At 39.3% G+C, this 18,245-nt stretch overlaps 1 protein-coding gene across 1 annotated transcript in view; it reads right to left on the bottom strand.

Moving 5' to 3' along the window:
* The window catches only part of SETDB2 (SET domain bifurcated histone lysine methyltransferase 2), a 47,212-nt gene that overhangs the window by 19,860 nt on the left and 9,107 nt on the right, over nt 1–18,245 (bottom strand). The window contains exons 5-14 of the mRNA XM_080926207.1: nt 17,546–17,642; nt 14,953–15,513; nt 12,916–13,032; nt 11,147–11,316; nt 9,727–9,925; nt 9,040–9,139; nt 8,419–8,512; nt 5,724–6,064; nt 4,160–4,248; nt 586–668 (exon numbers count right to left, since the gene is read on the bottom strand). Coding sequence (XP_080782333.1) covers nt 586–668; nt 4,160–4,248; nt 5,724–6,064; nt 8,419–8,512; nt 9,040–9,139; nt 9,727–9,925; nt 11,147–11,316; nt 12,916–13,032; nt 14,953–15,513; nt 17,546–17,642 — 1,851 coding nt within the window. The remainder of the gene's footprint in view (nt 1–585; nt 669–4,159; nt 4,249–5,723; nt 6,065–8,418; nt 8,513–9,039; nt 9,140–9,726; nt 9,926–11,146; nt 11,317–12,915; nt 13,033–14,952; nt 15,514–17,545; nt 17,643–18,245) is intronic.

Raw genomic sequence — 18,245 nt, 5'->3', positions numbered from 1 at the left:
AATTACTTGGGAGGGTGAGGATGTTGCTTTGTGGTAGAGTGAGTACTTGTATGCAGGAGGCCATGGGTTTACTCCCCAACAACAAATACTTTCAATTACTGTGCATAAAGTTAGCCCCTACATAGTCTCCAGACACCCGTAATAGTCAATGAATTGTCATCTACAATTAACATCGCTTCTAGGTTAAAGATATAAAAGTTGGTCCTTTGGAGCATAAATTATAATAATCACAAAACAATTTAGAAATGGATAAATTCTATTGTAATTTTGTATTACTATATAAAATACAAAATGTATAAATTATACAGTTGTAAGTACATAAAATATATTATTTACATTCTACTTGTATAAAGTTAAATAACTGTAATAACACGTGATACTTGATGCATATGAGTGTCCTCATTTTGTTTCTAACCTGAGACACAAAAGTAGATATAAAACATCAATACCCTGAACAAAGGAAACAGAAGTATTAACCACAATCTCACTGACAACTGATGTAGATTCACAATGGTCAGCTCATTTCTTGAATGGATATTGGATATAAAAGTTATATTATTTTTTTCCGACACTTATTAAACCCACATTGGCAGAGAACTTCCTTTTCAGGCATGGTCCCAGCTTCATAACCATAATCCCATGTTAGTTCTGTTCTTGCTTTCACATATCTACAAAGTAGGAATAAAAAAGAACTGTAAGTCATGCTAAATTATCAACCTTGAATATTTTAATTAACAAAATCAGCCACCCTAAAGTCAGTCTATTCTTTCCACATTGTCCACCATTCAAAATAATCTTTACTAAAAGTAGTCATTTGACTTCTATATCAAGTTTCTTAAAATCCTATGTACGAAGGAATATCCATGAGGAAAGGTGTTTTGCAAACATGAAGGCTGTGATATACAAGTAAATGGGATAAATCTGACTTTAAAGAAGATACAGGGCATGAGCTTATTTCTTCTGTGGGATAGCTTTCTTTTTCAATTGCTATTTTTACTTTAGGATAGAAATGTTTTCATTTGAGTGTTTTGGCAATGACTTTGTGAATTAAAGCCATGTTATCTTTTTCCTTAATATTTTTCTTCTTGTATTTTTCTCCCACAATTTTTAAGAACTGTAGAAAATCCTCACTTCTTGTCTAGTGTTTTTGTTTGTTTTCTTGTGGTCATTTCTAATACCTCTGAATTTAGACTCATTGTTGTGTTGGGCTATTGGTTAACGTATCTCTAGGAGACTTGACAGTTGAGAGACAACTCCATTCAGACCCAGGGGAAACCTGCAGTAAGATGCTAAATAAAATGTGCTGTCCAAATGGAGGTATCTGTCTACCTTCCTTCTATGGATGCAACTGTGAACATGGTGTATGCAAAAAATACGGAGGGCCTGAATGACATGGCACCTAGACATGTTCCCTGTGTAGGCACGCATGTTCCCTGTCGGCTCCCCTGGTTTCCTCAGACCTTTCCACCTGGCTATGATGATCATGTGATAGAACAGGATCTCATAACATCGACCCCTTTCCTAGAAATTCAAGTGGAATTGCCATATGTATCTGATGACCAGTGTCCTACAACAGAGCCAGTCACTTGTCAGTTCCACAGCAATGCCCAGCATGCTGTCTAAAGCACTGACTATGCCTTAACTTTGCAATACTCACCCATGCTTTCTGCCTGAGCTGGTGGTCAGAGCCACTGCTTTGTATGTGTTGGATGTTCTAATGTTTCCCACCCTACAGCTACTTCACTTCTAAAAGTGCTGTCTAACACATGTCCACACCCTTTATTTCTTCATAAATACAACTCTCGTACATTTACTTTCTAACACTTGTAAATAATCCTAAAGGTTAGTAAAACCTTGTGTGAGACTGGGAGTAAATCTGAAGTAGATGAAAAACCATTATCCTAAAAAAAAGTAAAGGTAGGCCTTCAATCCCAGCACTTGAGAAGCAAAGGTAGGTAGATCACTGTGAGTCCCAGGCGAGCCCGAGCCTCAAAGTAAGATCCTATCTTTTTTTTTTCCTCCATCAAGGACTCCTTCTTGATTCCTTTTTTTAAACTTTATTTTAAAAAGCAAAGATAAATGTACAGATTTTTAAGCATTTTTGCATAAAAGTATATAAATACATTTTTAATAAGGTTGTAATTAAGTATTTGTGGGTACATATACATACACATATGTACATATGTAACAATAAAATAGGAAAAGAGGTTATTAATTTGAGGAAATAGGAGAGAAACTGGGAGGGGCTGTAGGAAGGAAAGGGGGATGTGATACATTTCTATTTTAATTAAAATATATTCTTTTTTTTTTTTTTTTTCTTGAACTTCACACAGTCTGTGAGTTGTTTCTGGGGTGTTCAGAGCTTTCTGGGGTTAGTATCCCATTATCAATGACTGCATATTATGTCTGTTCTTTTGTGACTGGGTTATCTCACTCAGGATGATATTCTCTAGATGCATCCATTTTCTTAAGAATTTGGTTAAGCCATTGTTTCTGATAGCTGAGTAGTACTCCACTGTGTAAATGTACCACAATTTTTGTATCCATTCATCTACTGAAGGACAAATAAGATCCTATCTTAGAGAAAAACAAACAAGCAAACATAACAGAACAAAACTCTACGTAACCAGAAAAGTAACGGGGGTCTGTGAGGAGGGACCCACGGTAGGAACAACTGAGGAAGGTGGACTGGATCACCTGACTGGTGGTGAGGAGGGCACAGAGAAGCAAATTAAAAAGCTAATCATTTAGCCAAACCTGGCGGTACACACTAGCAATTCCAGCACTCAGGAGGCCAAGGTAGGAGGACTAGGAGTTCATGGCCAGCCTGGTGGTAGTAGCCCATGCCTTAATACTGGAACTTGGGAGGCAGAGACAGGAGGATCTGGGTTCAAAGCCAGGTCTACAAAGAAATTCTGTCTTGAAAAACAAACAAACAAAAAGCAAATTAACAACAACAAAAAAGTTTTCGGTTATGTACTGAGTACCAAGTCATCAAAGAGTAAATGGCAAAACCCTGTCACAAAAAATACACAAAGCTAAATTAATCTGTCTGTTTTCTACAATATATACAATGAACTGGTGTAAAAAGAAAATGTTTATATTTATAAGTAAGTCAAATTATAAAACTACATATTAAAAAGTTTGTCTTTACATTATATTGTATACTATATTGTGGGGCAATCGGCGAAGGGTACCCTGATTCTCCATCAAGGTAAGTGAAGCACCGGGGGACCCCAAGGGATGAGGGAAGCTTCCTTGTCTCCCGAGAAATCGCCCTCCCCCACAGCTGCAGCACCCCACAGCCCCCCCACCCAAAGTGCTGTCAGTCACACCCCAAGTCCCTCCTCCCCAGGTGAGGAGGTGACCACACATCACTTTGGCTCAGGACAGAAGCAGGACCACACCCCCAAATACGTAGATAAGGTATTCCCCAAGCCCTCAGGCCAAGATAATAGGAAGCACCTATATATGTGAGGCTTGTTCAAAATTAAAGGTGTGCAGGAATTACTTCATCATCTGAGACCTTCTGTCATAAGAGCAGTAACACCGCCACCTAGGAAGAGATCTGCTCTCCTGAAATCACTGCTGGAAGAGCTCCTGCACCCTTCACTGTGGCTAGTCAGTCCCCTGCTGGCTTGGCCCTGCTCTGGCATCTTGCAGCAGCAGCAGCAGCAGAAGCCAGAAACCAGTTTCCCCTCCCTGCTTGAGCCCTTTCCTCCTTGCTGGAACCCACACACCTAGCAGGACTAAGTGGCGTAGGCAGTGGAAGCCATTCCCCTCCCTGACCAGAGATCTCCATGTGGGGCCTCTGGCACCCAGCCCTGGAACACAGTCCCACTGTGTATGTGATTGTGAGTATGCACAATAAAAACTAATTCTGTTGATTAAAATAAAACAGCACTCTCCCTCATGTTTCTTGAACTGAATTTTGTAATCTGATGTCTTCAGCACCTTAGGAAATTTATTTTAAATGAAATAAAAATAGAAATTCCAACCACTTAAATTTTTACTGGATAGTTAACAGTTTAAGTAAACTGACTGTGTTATGATAATAGATGTTTGGGGTTATGCTGCATCTTTTCATATTTTTTCATATTTAGTATCTTAAAAGCCAAAGCTGCAGCATTAAATTATATAAGCAAAATAAATCACAAACCTGTTGGTGAAGAAGGCCACCAATGGAAAATTCCTGTCATGTGTTTCTACAAAAACATTCTGTACCCATAGATTCGGGCAGCAACTATGCTGTTAAAAAAAAAAATTAAACAGAGGTTAGACACAGAAAAAAGTTTAGAAAGGATGTGAATATCTCTGTTTCCTACACATCTCACTGATCTTGTCTTTCTCAGTTTAAGCAGTATGCAATCCACTTAGCAGTGTAGTTAACAGCAGGAACCAACACATGCTGATAGAAATACAAAATAGAACCCACATATGGGGACTGTTTGTCAGTACTTAATATTATTATAAATACACTTTTCTTCCGACTCATTAATACTATATTAAAATATTCTGTATAGAACCATCTGCATAGATATCTATGTGTAAGACAATTAATAAATACTGGAAACATTTGATAAAAATCTTAATACCTGCCTATTGGAAACTAGTTAAAATTGGTACATGGAATTCTATGCAGCATAATGGGAGACACATGCTAACAAGAAGAATCAGGCCCAGTGAGATGGCTCAGTGGGGAAAGCCATTTACCAACAAGCCGAACAACCTGAGCAACCTGAGCTTGTGCTTATATAGTAAAAAGGGGAGAACCAAGTCTTCAGGTTATTCCATGGCTTCCACACATGCAGCATATGTGTATCCCCTTCCCTCACATACGAAATAAATAACTAAATGTAAAATAGGAGAGGACCAAGAGCTCCTGTGAACTGATACAGAATAAACTCTGGGATAGTGCTGTCAGCTCAAAAGTGAATATGAGAGACACTCAGTCAGGAATGCACTTGTGTGCAAGCATGTATACCTGAGCGCAATCTCCTGACCCCATATGAGAAATCCATGTGTGGTGGCAAGTGCTCATACTAGGACCAGAACAGTAGAGGCAAGAGGATCCCTGGGCTTGCTGGCCAGACAGCCCAGCCTGATATGTGAACTCCAGGCCAACAGCTAACCACCATTCCAGCACGTCTTAGCTGCCACTGTTTTCTCAGCATAAGACTTGCAGAAGACTTGCAGGACCCTCTACAGTATCCTTGTGTATAGCCATCAATCAGCATCAATTATTTAGCCTGACAAGCACTTTAGTGAGTCATCCTCCAAGCCTGTAAACTTCTTGATGTTCTGACATTCTCTGGTTTTACAGTTTTGTTTTTGTCTTGTTTTGTGTTTTAAAGACAGGTTCTTACAGTGTAGCCCAGGCTGGTCTAAGATTCAAGAAACCCACCTGCCTGAGCCTGAGAAGTGCTGGGACTGCAGGTGTGAGTCACCAGGCCCAGCATTTCTTATGTTTTCTAACGCAAGTGTTTATTGTATGGGAAGCACTCCCAAACAATTTCTAGTCTAGTATGATCCTCAAAAAACCCAAATTGTCATTCCCATATCAGCAGCAGGAATTAAGCATCAGGAGACAGCACACACAGATAGATATACAGGGGACTGACTCAGGTAGTCTGTTTTGTCTTTAGAACCTATTAATCTTATCTTCCTGATAAATGTTAAAGAAAATAGTGCTTAAAAATAGAAACCTCAACCCTGATACTCACATTAAGGAAACGGCCCACGTTTCCTTCTTTTGAAGCATCCAGTAGAAACAGACTCTCCTTACTGAGCTGCATCAGGGAGGCAGATGGAATCTTTGTCCTTTCACTTGGCAGCTCCTCATCACACAAGACCTGCTGGCTTTGAGAGGCTGCAGGCTCTTCCTCTTGGGACTTCTTTCCTGGGACTTCAAGCACCTGTTTCATGTCCTTACTATTCAGTTCGGCTGTGTGCTCACACGTGTGTGCTGGGGACATGTCTTCTCTACTTGCAGTTATGTCTATCACACCTGGTTCCGCCAGTGGCTTGTCTGCAGAACATCCAGCTTGGTTTGAACGTAAGTCCTCTAGTAGACATTGTTAGGAAGGAATTGTCAGGACATAGAACTGGCTGAGTAATGGTGCTGAGATTAAATTAGATGACAGTTGCTTTAGTTATCACTAATCTTTACCACAGTTAAGATAGGCAGTATTACTTGAATTTTATAAATGAACTTAGAAGATTTACCGGACTCTTACAGGGAACTGCTGCACACACCTATGCGCTCAGCTTCTAAAGATTCTTTCTGTGGCATCACCTCTTTTAATGAACCTACATGCTCCTTTCTCATTAATGTATTTAATAGCAAATCCAAAAACAGTGACTTTCTTTTCATCGACTCTGGAATCTACAGTTAAGTATACTCTAGACAAATGTAACAAAGAGAGTGGCTCGGCCTTTAACGTGTCATAGTCCTAAGGAAACTGTCAGGAGCTATTTTTTCCCTGAGCCCCAGCGAAAGCAACTGCATTTCCAAGGGCTTGCACATATTGAATGCTCGGTGCCTTTACTAAATGACTTTGATGAACCAATAAAGGTGATGAGCTGTCTAGTTATGTTTTGCATTCATAATGGAATTAACTGTTTGTGAACATACAAGGTATGAATTAATGTCAGGTAGAATAAGTAAATTCATGTACTTGAAAGGAAAAAGCTAACCCACTAATGCAATAATCCAGTGTCCCTCCCCCCAATTATACTTCAGTTAAAAAGTTGATCTTAGGCAGACAATATGATATAGTGGGTAAAAGTACTTGCTGCCAAGCCTGAAGTTCTGAGTTCAATCCCTGGCACCCCATATAATGGAAGAAAGAATAGATTCCCAAAAGCTGTCCTCTGATCTTGCCATGCCATACATACGTGAACATTCTTTTTCTTCAAATAAATAGGTAAAAAAAAATTTAAAAGAGGAGGGAGTAAAAATTTTTGAAGGTATTTTTCTTTTTTCTTAAAAAACAAAAGTTAATGTCAAAGAAGGCAGGAGCAGAATAGTGGATACGAGAACCTGGGAAGGACATGAGTAAGGAGGAGCAGAATGGGGCTGCTCATGAGTATAGGGTGCAGCTGAATAGGAGGTGTAACTCCTAATGTCCCAGACAGCACAGGAAGATAACAGTGGTTGCAATAATTAATGGCATATTTCCAAATAGCCAGTAGGGAAGAAAGGACAAATCCCTGAGGTAAATGACCATTATACAATGTATACTGAATGTCACGCTACACTAATACATAAAAGTAACTGTTAATTATAATGTTTTTATAAAGAAATTCTATTTCCTAAAAAGAAAGGCTTCTGGTTTAATCATTATCACATGGATACTGATCCTACAGTATCCGTAATTTAGTCAAAGATTTCTGATACTTTCTTCTGGCTGTATGATGTTATTTGGACTGCCTGCTACATATGCTTAGCAAATGATGCAAATAGTGAAAGAGCTGAAGCAGCCACACTCATTATGGCTCATGTGTATTAACAAGTAAAATAACTATTATTAAAATGTTCTTAATAGAACTTTCCCAGAGAGGAGCAGCCATGCCTCCACCAATCTATCCTTCCACACTAGTTGGGGAGTGTGGGTTGTAGATTAAGGATATGGAATGGGAGAAGAGGCTGCAGTGGCTGGCCTGTTCTCTGAACAGGACATCTGTCATCCCTCTCTCTACTGAGGGATCCACTGAATACACAGGTTCAGAAACCCAGGTCTGTGCAAGGTGTAACATTTATCTTGCAGGGACCGTACTCTGAAAGACATGTTCAGGAGGGGTTTTATGCCCTCGCTAGCATTACACTGAGCATCCTGTACAGTGGACTGAACTGCTAGGGTGATGTATCTTTGAGAGTCCAAAGGAAAGATTTGAAATGTGCTGCTTTGGACAGCACTTCTGAAGCCGCAGACAACACCCGGGGACCATGTAGTCAGAGCCATCCACTCAACCCAAAGCCATGGGTAGGTCACTGCTGAAATCAAACCAGAAGTCTGAAAACTCCTGTAAATTCAGAACTAACCAAGAATTTGGCAATCATAGGGTCACTGTTGTGACTATTCAATTATAAGGATGTAGAGGAAAAATAGAAACCTGAAAATCAATGCCTACAGCTTATAGTCAACTAAAACTACTTATGGACCTAATTCTCAAGTGTCATGAAATATTATGCACAGTCTGATATTTTTCTCAACTACTTAAAAGCATAAAAAGCAAAAAGCATTCTTTCACCAGCCACAACTAACATTTGGCAGACCAGATTTGGAGTATAGTTTACCAGTGTCCACTTGATAAACCCATCAATTTGTCATGAAGTCTATGGACAGGAGCTGTAGATTGGAATAAAAGGGACAAAAAGGCAGGGCAGGTAGGCCACCATAAAGAAATGAAACCTACCATAAGTTCTCCTAGCTTTACAGTTCAAGTGTTCTTGAGCTGGTTTAAATCCATCCTTATCTTCTGTGACAGCAGAATCTGAGCAAACAAATCCCTTCAAAGAAATTAAGAAAGACAGGTGTGCTTTCTAAGCCAGGAGAAAGTGCTTAGCAGCTGGGCCTCTTCAGCAAGTGTCACTCGTTATAGATGACATACAGTTGGTTAGATATGAAAAGCCTCAAAGCTGGTATTATAAGGAGCCTCAGCATAAGTGGGACCAACATGATGTTCGTTTTAAGCTATTTCTAGGCATGTTAGTAAGCTACAACTACAACAATTATCAAGATATTATTTGGGCTAAAAACATAATAAATTTGTATCTCAGACTTTTGAACATAGCCTGTATGTTAAAAACAACAAAATAGATCCTAAACAGTATTATGTAGCATAAATATTTTACTAAAGTTAGGAAGGCAAGACAATGGTTGATGACCTTGGAAAGGCATTTCTCTTGTTTTCAAGATAGTGTCTTACTATGTAGCCCAAGCTGACTTCAAACTCATGATCCTACTAAATTGTCCCTCCCCCCAGCCCCAAGCACTCACACTGCAGGTGAGCCCAGTTTCATTTTGTGATTTTTACCATGTTTTCCTCATTGTAATGAAAAACAGCTGTCTTGGATTTAGGTCTTCTAATGACTGAATGACGCTGAGTTCTTGAAATATTTCTACAGTTCATTTCCCTGAAATGGAAAAGAAAAGTTTTTCTGTGTATCACTAAAAGCTCATTTTATTAGACCTTAAACATAGGTAACATCATTACTTGATAAATTCCCATTATTGTTAAAAATTAATCTAGGGACTGGAGAAATGGCTCAGAAGTTGAGAGCCCTGGCTGCTCTTCCAGAGTACATGGTTCAATTCCCAGCACCCACATGGCAGCTCCTAATCATCTAGAACTCCAGTTCCAGGAGATCCAAAACCCACTTCTGGCCCCTGAGGGCACCAGGCACACAAGTGATACAGGCCAAACATCCATACACATAAATTCAAAATTAAAATATTAATACATTAATCTATATAATATCTGATACAGAAAATTAAAATGTATACCATTCCTAAAGAATCAGATGAAAGTTAGCCACTGTGAACTCAGAAATGGGGCACAGAAGGAAACGTGCTGGCTAGATATTAAGGTAAAAATGCTGGATTTCTGTAAGTGCTAAACTTAAATTGTGAGGCTAGATTATGTTTCGGGGAGAGTGGTGGGAAGAGAATAAAGAGAGACACGAAGAGAACAAACCCCAAACATTTTTCAGTTTTTACTTACACAACAGGCTCTTTGAGATCACTGTTAAACTTAGGAGGACATTCTTCAGTTTTAGGACTTTCATGGGGTGTTTCACAATCTGAACATGCAACTTCTACTTTCCTCTTTTTGGAAAAGGAATTTTTCACAATGTGCTGCTGCTCTTTTCCATTTTCACCACTATTAGTTGTCTTAGGAGTGGCTCTGCTCAGTAACCTTCCTGAAATAAAGTCAGTGTTCAAAACAGGACACTACCAACAAGTAGGCATGGGTCTTCTCTGTGCTAGGAGTACCTTGTTTCTGGAGAGATAAATCCACCCTACAAATTCTAGAACACATCAAAGAAAACCATTCCAAGACACTAAAGAAGACCAATGGGAGATTGTCTTATGTTCACAATAAACTATAGGAAAGAAGCACCAGTCCATTTTGAAATTTTATAAAGTTCCACAGTAATGTAAAAACAAAAAAGCACTCTAAACAAAACTTGTTTTTTAAGTTTGAAATCTTAAACTCTTCTGAAAAATGACCTATTTAAAATGTATGACCTCAATCTAGTATAATGCTCAAACTCAGTTTAATATTAAAGTCTGTCTCATTTAATGCATCTTCTTTCAAGAGTCAAAATTATACTAATCAAGCTAGAATTGGAGGCTAGACATTGCCACTCACCTTTCTAGGTCAGCCTCAGGCCATGCTCTAGCTCTGCAGAGACTGCCAATGACACTTCCTGGACACCACTTAGAGTGAGCAGACAGCTAGGGGGCTAGTCTGAGACACAGGAAGAATGTCTAGGCAGGCTGGGCAGCATAATGTGTATGGAAGTGGTATGTGACAGATTCAAGCATGACCAACTATTATGGAGTCCTTGAAACTAAGTGAGATGCTTAAAGTTACTATCTGAATCAACATTACAATACTAGCTTGTGAAATTCTAGTCAATTCAAAATATTAAGGAGCTTTTGATTGATTGCTTTTACCTTAGTAAGTGGGTCATTAGGTTTTACTCCAGAGCATCTGTGGCTGTGGAGGCACTATGCTGTTTAAGTTCTTTCTGAATCACCTGGTACCTCTCAGCCCTTTTGGACCCAAGGTCCAGTCACTTGTCTCCTTGTGCTCTGCCCCTACATCTTCATGTTCTGCACCTGGCTATAGGATGCCAATGGCTCTGACTAGGACAATTTATATACAGATGTATAATTTTAAAAAACAAATCTTTGGGGCTGGAGAGATGGCTTGGCAGCTAAGAGCACGAACTGCTTCCCAAGTGGTCCTGAGTTCAAGTCCCAGCAACCACATGGTGGCTCACAACCATCTGTAATGAGATCTGATGCCCTCTTCTGGTATGTCTGAAGACAGCTACAGTGTACTCATATACTTAAAATAAATAATTCTTTAAAAAACAAAAACAAAAATAAAAAACCCCATATCTTTGCATTACCTGAATAAATGCACACAAATGTCCCCTTGTCAATGTCATCCAGGCAGCGCACTCCCCAGCCCTTCTTCTCACTTTTGAACACCTGCAGCCTCACCTGGGGACCATGCTGGACGACTCGGTTTTGACACACCTGCCGATTACACTTGCAGAGCAGGCTGCATTCATAAATGCTGGGAATATACACATAAGACGGTATCAGTGGATAGTCTAAAAAGCAAAATGAAGTATATATTGCTACTTCACTCAGCTAACAATGAAACTGAGGGAGGTGGGAAAGCGGAAGGTTAGACTGCCTGGGTTGACTACAGTTTCTATGTTTAAAGTGGAATTTATTTTTATTTATGTTTTGTGTGTTAGTGTTTTGCCTGTGTATATAACAGTACCATGTGCACGCCTGGTGCCCACTGAAAACAGAAGAGGGCACTGATTCCCTGGGACCAGAGTTACAACTGAATGTGAATATTCATGTGGGTGCTGGGAATTGAACCTGAGTCCTCTAGAAGAACAGCACTGAGCCATCTTTCCAACCTCAAACAAGAAGCTTACATAACAGAAATTAACCTATCAGCTTTTCATTAACATCTATATGTCAGTATTTACAAGGTATGTATCCTGGTGCTTGGCACACAGTAAATGCTAGCTTTTAAAATACGTAAAGGACATGTCCAAGATCAAATTCTTCTAATTCTAGTTCTGCTGGTGCTATTTCTAAGTATTAATCCACATGCTGAAAATTATCAACTGTCAAGTTTGTTTCTTTCAACCACTTTTTCTTTTAAGAAGTTGTATCTTTAACACTATTAGGATGTGGGGGGGGCGGCTGGAAATCATGCTCATGCATGTGTTTTTCGCTGCCATGCATGTGTGCCTGCACGAGCGCATGCGCACGCACTCGAGCACACACACACCACACACACACACACACACACACACACACACACACAATGCCAGAGAAGGTCAGGTGTCTGCTTTATTTCCTTGAGAAGGATCCCGTCAGAGCCTGGAGGCAAGCCCCAAGGACCGACTATCTCCAGCCTCTAATAGAACTATGTTAATAGGCATGTATAGCTTTTTATGTAGATTCTGGGGACTGGGGAATAGACCTCAGGCACTCACGCACTTCCCTTGTTTCTGAGATGTAGCCCAGGCTGGTCCTCAGCTCAGCGTCACTCATTTAGCCTCTGCTTCCCAAGTGCCACAGACACGTTTTAATGAGAAAATGGCTACCGAGAGTCACGAATTTCCTGAAGAGCCAGATTTGAAGCAGATGAGAGATTATTTGAATATACTCTAATGTGTGTGTGGTCGCTGACTTCCATTCCTAATATACAATGGTTTCATGTTATTATTTCCTAATACTTTAGAATTTTCAATGAGAAACAAATATAAATAAAACCTATAAGACCTTAGACCATGATAAAAAAAAGTCCTTGTAGGGCCGAGGACATGGCTCAGTCAGTAAAATGCCTGTTCTGCAAGGATGAGGGCCTGAGTTTGGATCCCTAGAGCTCATATAAAAGCTGGGCATGGTGGACCACATATGTAGCTCCAGCTGCCGGCAGACAGCAGAGACAGTTTAGCCAATGTGGGACGCTCCAGGCTCAGTGAAAGACTTTATCTGAAAAAAACAAGTAAGACACCTGGTTTCCACCTCTGGCTTCCACATGTGCACTCACAGGCACAGGAACTGCACCCCCATGCATATGACGTAAGAAACACGACATTCTTCATAGTTAAAAATAACTTGCAACAAATCCTAAGGTTCCTACCCAGTAGGTATGAGTCTCTGCAGTCTTTTATATCTATAACCAGTACATTCTCCACCAGGCGGCAAGGCACATGCTTTGGCATTCTTTGCTGTCAACTGAAGACACGCACATTTTTTTCTAAAAGAAAGGCAGTAGAGATAGAGAAGTGAGAATTAAAAAAAAAAAAAAAAAACCCACCAAGTTATGAGACTTGGCAAAAGTGTAAATGACACTCATAATGTTGGACTTTTATTTATAAGAGAGGTTTTGCTCAAGGACTATATGATAAACTTCTCTAAACACAATAGGTCTATCTGAGAAATAATACCAACCAAAAGCTTATTACACTAATATAAACTGCACTGAGCTTTCTAACCTTAAAACAGACATCTAATTATGTGGATTTTTAACTTTTAAAACTGGATGTTTTCCTCAGCAAAGGCTCATTTCTTGACTAGTCTTAATTATGCTCTTCTACCACAGATTACTTTCATGTTCCCTTACTATCTGAGGCATATAGTCAAGGACTCCTGAATGCTTAACCCCTGTATCAGTACTAAAGCCTATTTGTGCTCTCAAACACTACCATACACTATCAGTCAATATCTCCTCACATGCTTTAACTTTATATATCATTACTTTCGTCCTTTGAGGCCATTATAAAATGCAATAAGCTTTGCTAGAATGCACTGCCAAGTATGAAACTTGACTGGAAAAATTCAACATGGCTGTTAAGTGACTAGCTGGCAAGTCGGGAATAGTATGGACAGAGATGATTCACCAAGTGGGACGAAGTGGGGCATTCCATCACACGACTCCAAACAGCATGTGATTTAATATTTATGATTTAAGTGTACATGGAGCTCTCCTCCTAATATTTTACCATTATTATTCATGTACATGGCTATCTTGTCTGCATGTTTGTGCACAGCTTGCATGCCTCATAGTTGTTGTCTAGGAAGGGCAGCAGTTCCCTTGGCACTGGATATGAATTACCACTTGGGTGCTGGGCACATGACAATCTTTTGGGACTACAGATGGCCACAGGAACTAAAGCCACTGTAAAGGAAGAACCTGCTGTCATATAGGTTCCACTGTCTTACTCAGAACATGAAGGGAAAAGGGACAAGCACATCCCACTGCCTACCAGTCAGTTAGTCACTTAGTAGCCATATTAATTAACAGATTGAGTGTCATACTTGCAATGATTTAGAGTATGGGAAAAGCACAACTAGACAGACTTTGGTACTAATACAAGATTTTAAGATTCAGGAGTCCCTGGAGATACCTCTCAGATGAGGGAATAACTATATTCAAACGATTTCCCATTTTCTTTTGCTTAGTATAAATAGCTAAATTTGCACTGTTAACTACACATATAACACAAATCTACTCAAATATCTGCAAACCTACAAATGCATGTGTATTATGCATCTTTAAAAGTAATGTTTCTCAAGATCTTGATGTATCAGAGCATGTTTTCATATTCCTGATGGAATGCCAATGCAGTTGTTAAGTTGTGAGTACATTTACATTCCGAAAACAATCAGAGAGGAATAACACGTAATGTGTAAAACTAAAATGTAACAAGTGGCAGAGAAACTAGGAGCAAAGGTTCAAATATTGCCTCTCCAATTTGTCTGCTCTTTGACTTCCTTGAGTTTAGACTACCTAATGCACGGATGCTGTGATGGTGAGGAGAATGCATTGGAAGTGTTTGGGCATATGTGTCATCCATCAGTGGCACTGCAATTCTATTAAGTATGCCTCTACATACACTCATCCTTCTGGCAGGGTGGGTGGGGTGGGGACCAGACATCCTCATGGAGACAGGGGTACAGAGAGAAGGTATGGGAAAATAAAATAAAATAAGAGAAGAAAAAAAAAAAAACACCTAAATTTCAAATTACTATTTTGGGCAGTTATGAGGCAAGCTATCTTTTTTCATCTATTTTATACAATTTGTCCACTGGTTTTCAACAGACAGGAACACAGCAAGACTAGACAAATGTGTCTACAGTCAGAAGATTGTTTGAAATGCCATGTTTTTCTACTCACATGTCTATGCAGCCCTCAGAACAGTCGCACGAATCAGAAAACATGCTGGAAAAGTTCAAGTGATATATCCGGGGCCATACGGTCGTTCTGTACTTAAACTGTGGAGGTTTACTACTGTCAATTTCATTACAGAAAGAAATCGACACTGATTCCACTCCATTACTAATATCCACATTGGAAACAACTTCATTTTGCTTTGGGTGGTTCCGAGTCAACTGAACATAAGTGTTGAAAGAAAAGTTGTCCGTGAATAAAAAGTTACACTCTGTTTCAAGCAGGTAATGGAAAACTTCCTCCATGTTTCGCAGACTCCGTCCACAGGGCGTTTTATAATTCACATGGAGGGCAGAAGAGTGGGAGTTTGTCTTTGCATGTCGTCTTTGGAAGTGACATCTGATTGGTAGCTGCAGAGGGTTTTCTCCCTTCAAGGACAGTGGTGTCTCCATCAGACAAGCCCTGGAGCAGACATGGCGATGGAAAGACGTATGCAGAGGGGTTTCCTTCTTCCCTAAGTCTTCAGCTTTATTGTTCACAGGGAGAAAGACTGTTTTTCCTGTAGATCTATTAGAATAAATAATCATTATAACTCAAATTTATAAACTTATAGCATAACTTCATTTTTAAAAATACTGCACACTAAGGTGACGATTACTTATTATATCTTCTTGGACAGCAGTAAGATGACCTAGACTCTGGGACACTTTATATACTCTGGGGGCACTTAGAGGTCAGAAGTAATTAAGACGATTCAAGGAAGCTTAATGATAGTGGTGACTGTCTACCAGGCTTCGGCTTCCTAGTTCTGTCATAAAACACTGAGAACAAAGCACCTGGAGGAGGAAAGGGTTAATTTTGGCTTGCAAGTCTCAGATCACAGTCTACCACTGAGGGAAATCAGGCAGGACTTCAAGTAGAGGCAATGATGGAAGCTACTTTCTGGTTTACTACTCATGGCTTGTTCTGTTTACTTTCTTGTACAACTCTGGACCATCTGCCCTGGGATAGCATCACCCACACCAATCATTAAGAAAATGTCTCGCTGAAGCGATGGCTCAGTGGTTAGAGCACCGGTTGCTCTTCCACAGGTCCTGAGGTCAATTCCCAGAAACCATGTGGTGGCTCTCAAACACCTGTAATGGGATCTGATTCTCTCTTATGGCATGCATGTATACATGCAGATAGAGCACTCAAAGAAACTAAATACATCTTAAAACAAAAAAACAAAAACAAAAAAAAGCCTCCATCCCAGTGACTCCTTCCTTGAGTACATAGTGTATTTATAGTCTTTGTACTCTAAAATCAAACAAACTAGCACAATGGCTTTAAAACATTTATAATTTATTGTAAAAACTAATTTTATACCTATAGTATAATCTTCTAAGGTTATGGACAGACAATTTTGTGAAACATCTTATATTAGAATGGCTGGGTCTGTGTTTTAAAACTAATAAGATTTTATGCTGTATATTGGGTTAGCATTTCTAATTAAAATCAAAATTTTGTCAGGCACAGTTAGAGGGGTTATAAAAGCACAGACTTAGATTTCTGTATGAGCATATTAAATTGTTTTGAGACTTGAGACTACATTAACATCTCAACTGGGAGGCTGAGGTCACAGTTAAAGGGAAGTCTCAGCTACCTACTGAGACCTTGTTTGAAAAACTAAACCAAACAAAACCCAACAAGATATCTCTACTATTGACAAATGCAAATTAAATGTAACAGATTTTATCTACAATGACTGTACTGGCTGCTTTTGTGTCAACTTGGCACAAGCTGGAGTTATCACAGAGTCAGTGGAGAAAATGCCTCCATGATATCCAGCTGTAAGGCATTTTCTCAACCAGTAATCAAGCGGGGAGGGACCAGCCCATTGTGGGTGGTGCCATCCCTGGGCTGGTAGACCTGGGTTCTATAAGAAAGCAAGCTGAGCAAGCCAGGGGAAGCAAGCCAGTAAGTGACATCCCTCCATGGCCTCTGCATCAGCTCCTGCTTCCTGACCTGCTTGAGTTCCAGTCCTGACTTCCTTTGGTGATGAACAGCAATGTGGAAGTGTGAGCTGAATAAACCCTTTCCTCCCCAACTTGCTTCTTGGTCATGATGTTTGTGCAGGAAAACCCTAAGACAATGGCCAAAAAGATATAAAAGTAAAACAGAAAAAAATTTTTTTCTTGAGAATTTTTTAAGGGCTAGTTTAATTTTAGCTGAAAGGAAAAAGATTAGAGCAACAAGTTAGGAATTTCACCAGCATTTGAAGGTTTTGGTGCTGGCCTTATTGTTTGGCAGGTATCAGATTTACTCTTGTGTAAGTCTTTTGAAAGTTAAGGAATGTTCACTGAACTCAGTGACAGAGGAGAAGGGGTCAGACAAAGCTTCTCCTCACGATTGATATTTTACAAGCTGCTGTCAACACTGAGCTGACACTGGAGGCAATTTTAATACATGAAATATCCTCAAAGTTGATTTGGAAGATTTCAGTTGATTAATAAAACACAGATATCCTGAGCTAAATTTTATAAAAGGAGTTAATTACTTAGGAATATTTAGTAAACAGCATATTGAGGGAGTATTAACACTGATAATATATACATACGGAATGGTACAGTCCTCAGGAGAGGAGTTTTCATGTGACGTAGAGGGAAGTGCATTTGATTTATTTTCATGTTCATTCTGAGTCACAGGTATATGTTCTACAGGGAAAAGTACAAACACAAGCAATAGAAACACAACGTTAGAAATAATTCACTAAAATAGTCCATAATATTTTCACTGACCAGAAATTCTGCCCAAATGAAACACTAAAATTTCCAAAGATACTAAAATTTTTTGAGATTTAGCCATAAGATTGCAGATATTTTTAAAAGTATTAAGAAAACAATTCAATACAAAATTTAAAACTTTGGAGAAACTACTCCTGAGAATGAGTTTGATATCAATTCAATCAAAATAATAGTTATTGAAAGTAGTGGTAGTTGTGCCTATATTTTATAAACAAGTGACATAGTGTTTTCAGGCCTTTGGAGGCCGTAAAATGTCAAGTTGAGGTATTTTTTGCTTCCTTATTGTTCTACAATTATGTGTTGGAGGAGACAGTGTTTAAGGCATTGGATTACCGCTTTTGATCTATTTGTCTAATTATTTCCACGTGTATCTTTTTACCCTCTATTCTATTTTTTTTAATATGGGGAAATAACAAGTGATTACAGTTGTAACTAAGTAAGGGAAGAAAAGGTAATTAGTGTTTAATCAGTATCTAGAGAGTATAGACTGGATTTCCAAGGTCTTGTTTTGAC

The sequence above is a fragment of the Micromys minutus genome (genome assembly GCF_963924665.1).
Source record: "Micromys minutus genome assembly, chromosome: 12".
Classification (NCBI taxonomy): Eukaryota; Metazoa; Chordata; class Mammalia; order Rodentia; family Muridae; genus Micromys; species Micromys minutus.
This window is presented reverse-complemented; position numbering and strand designations above follow the sequence as displayed.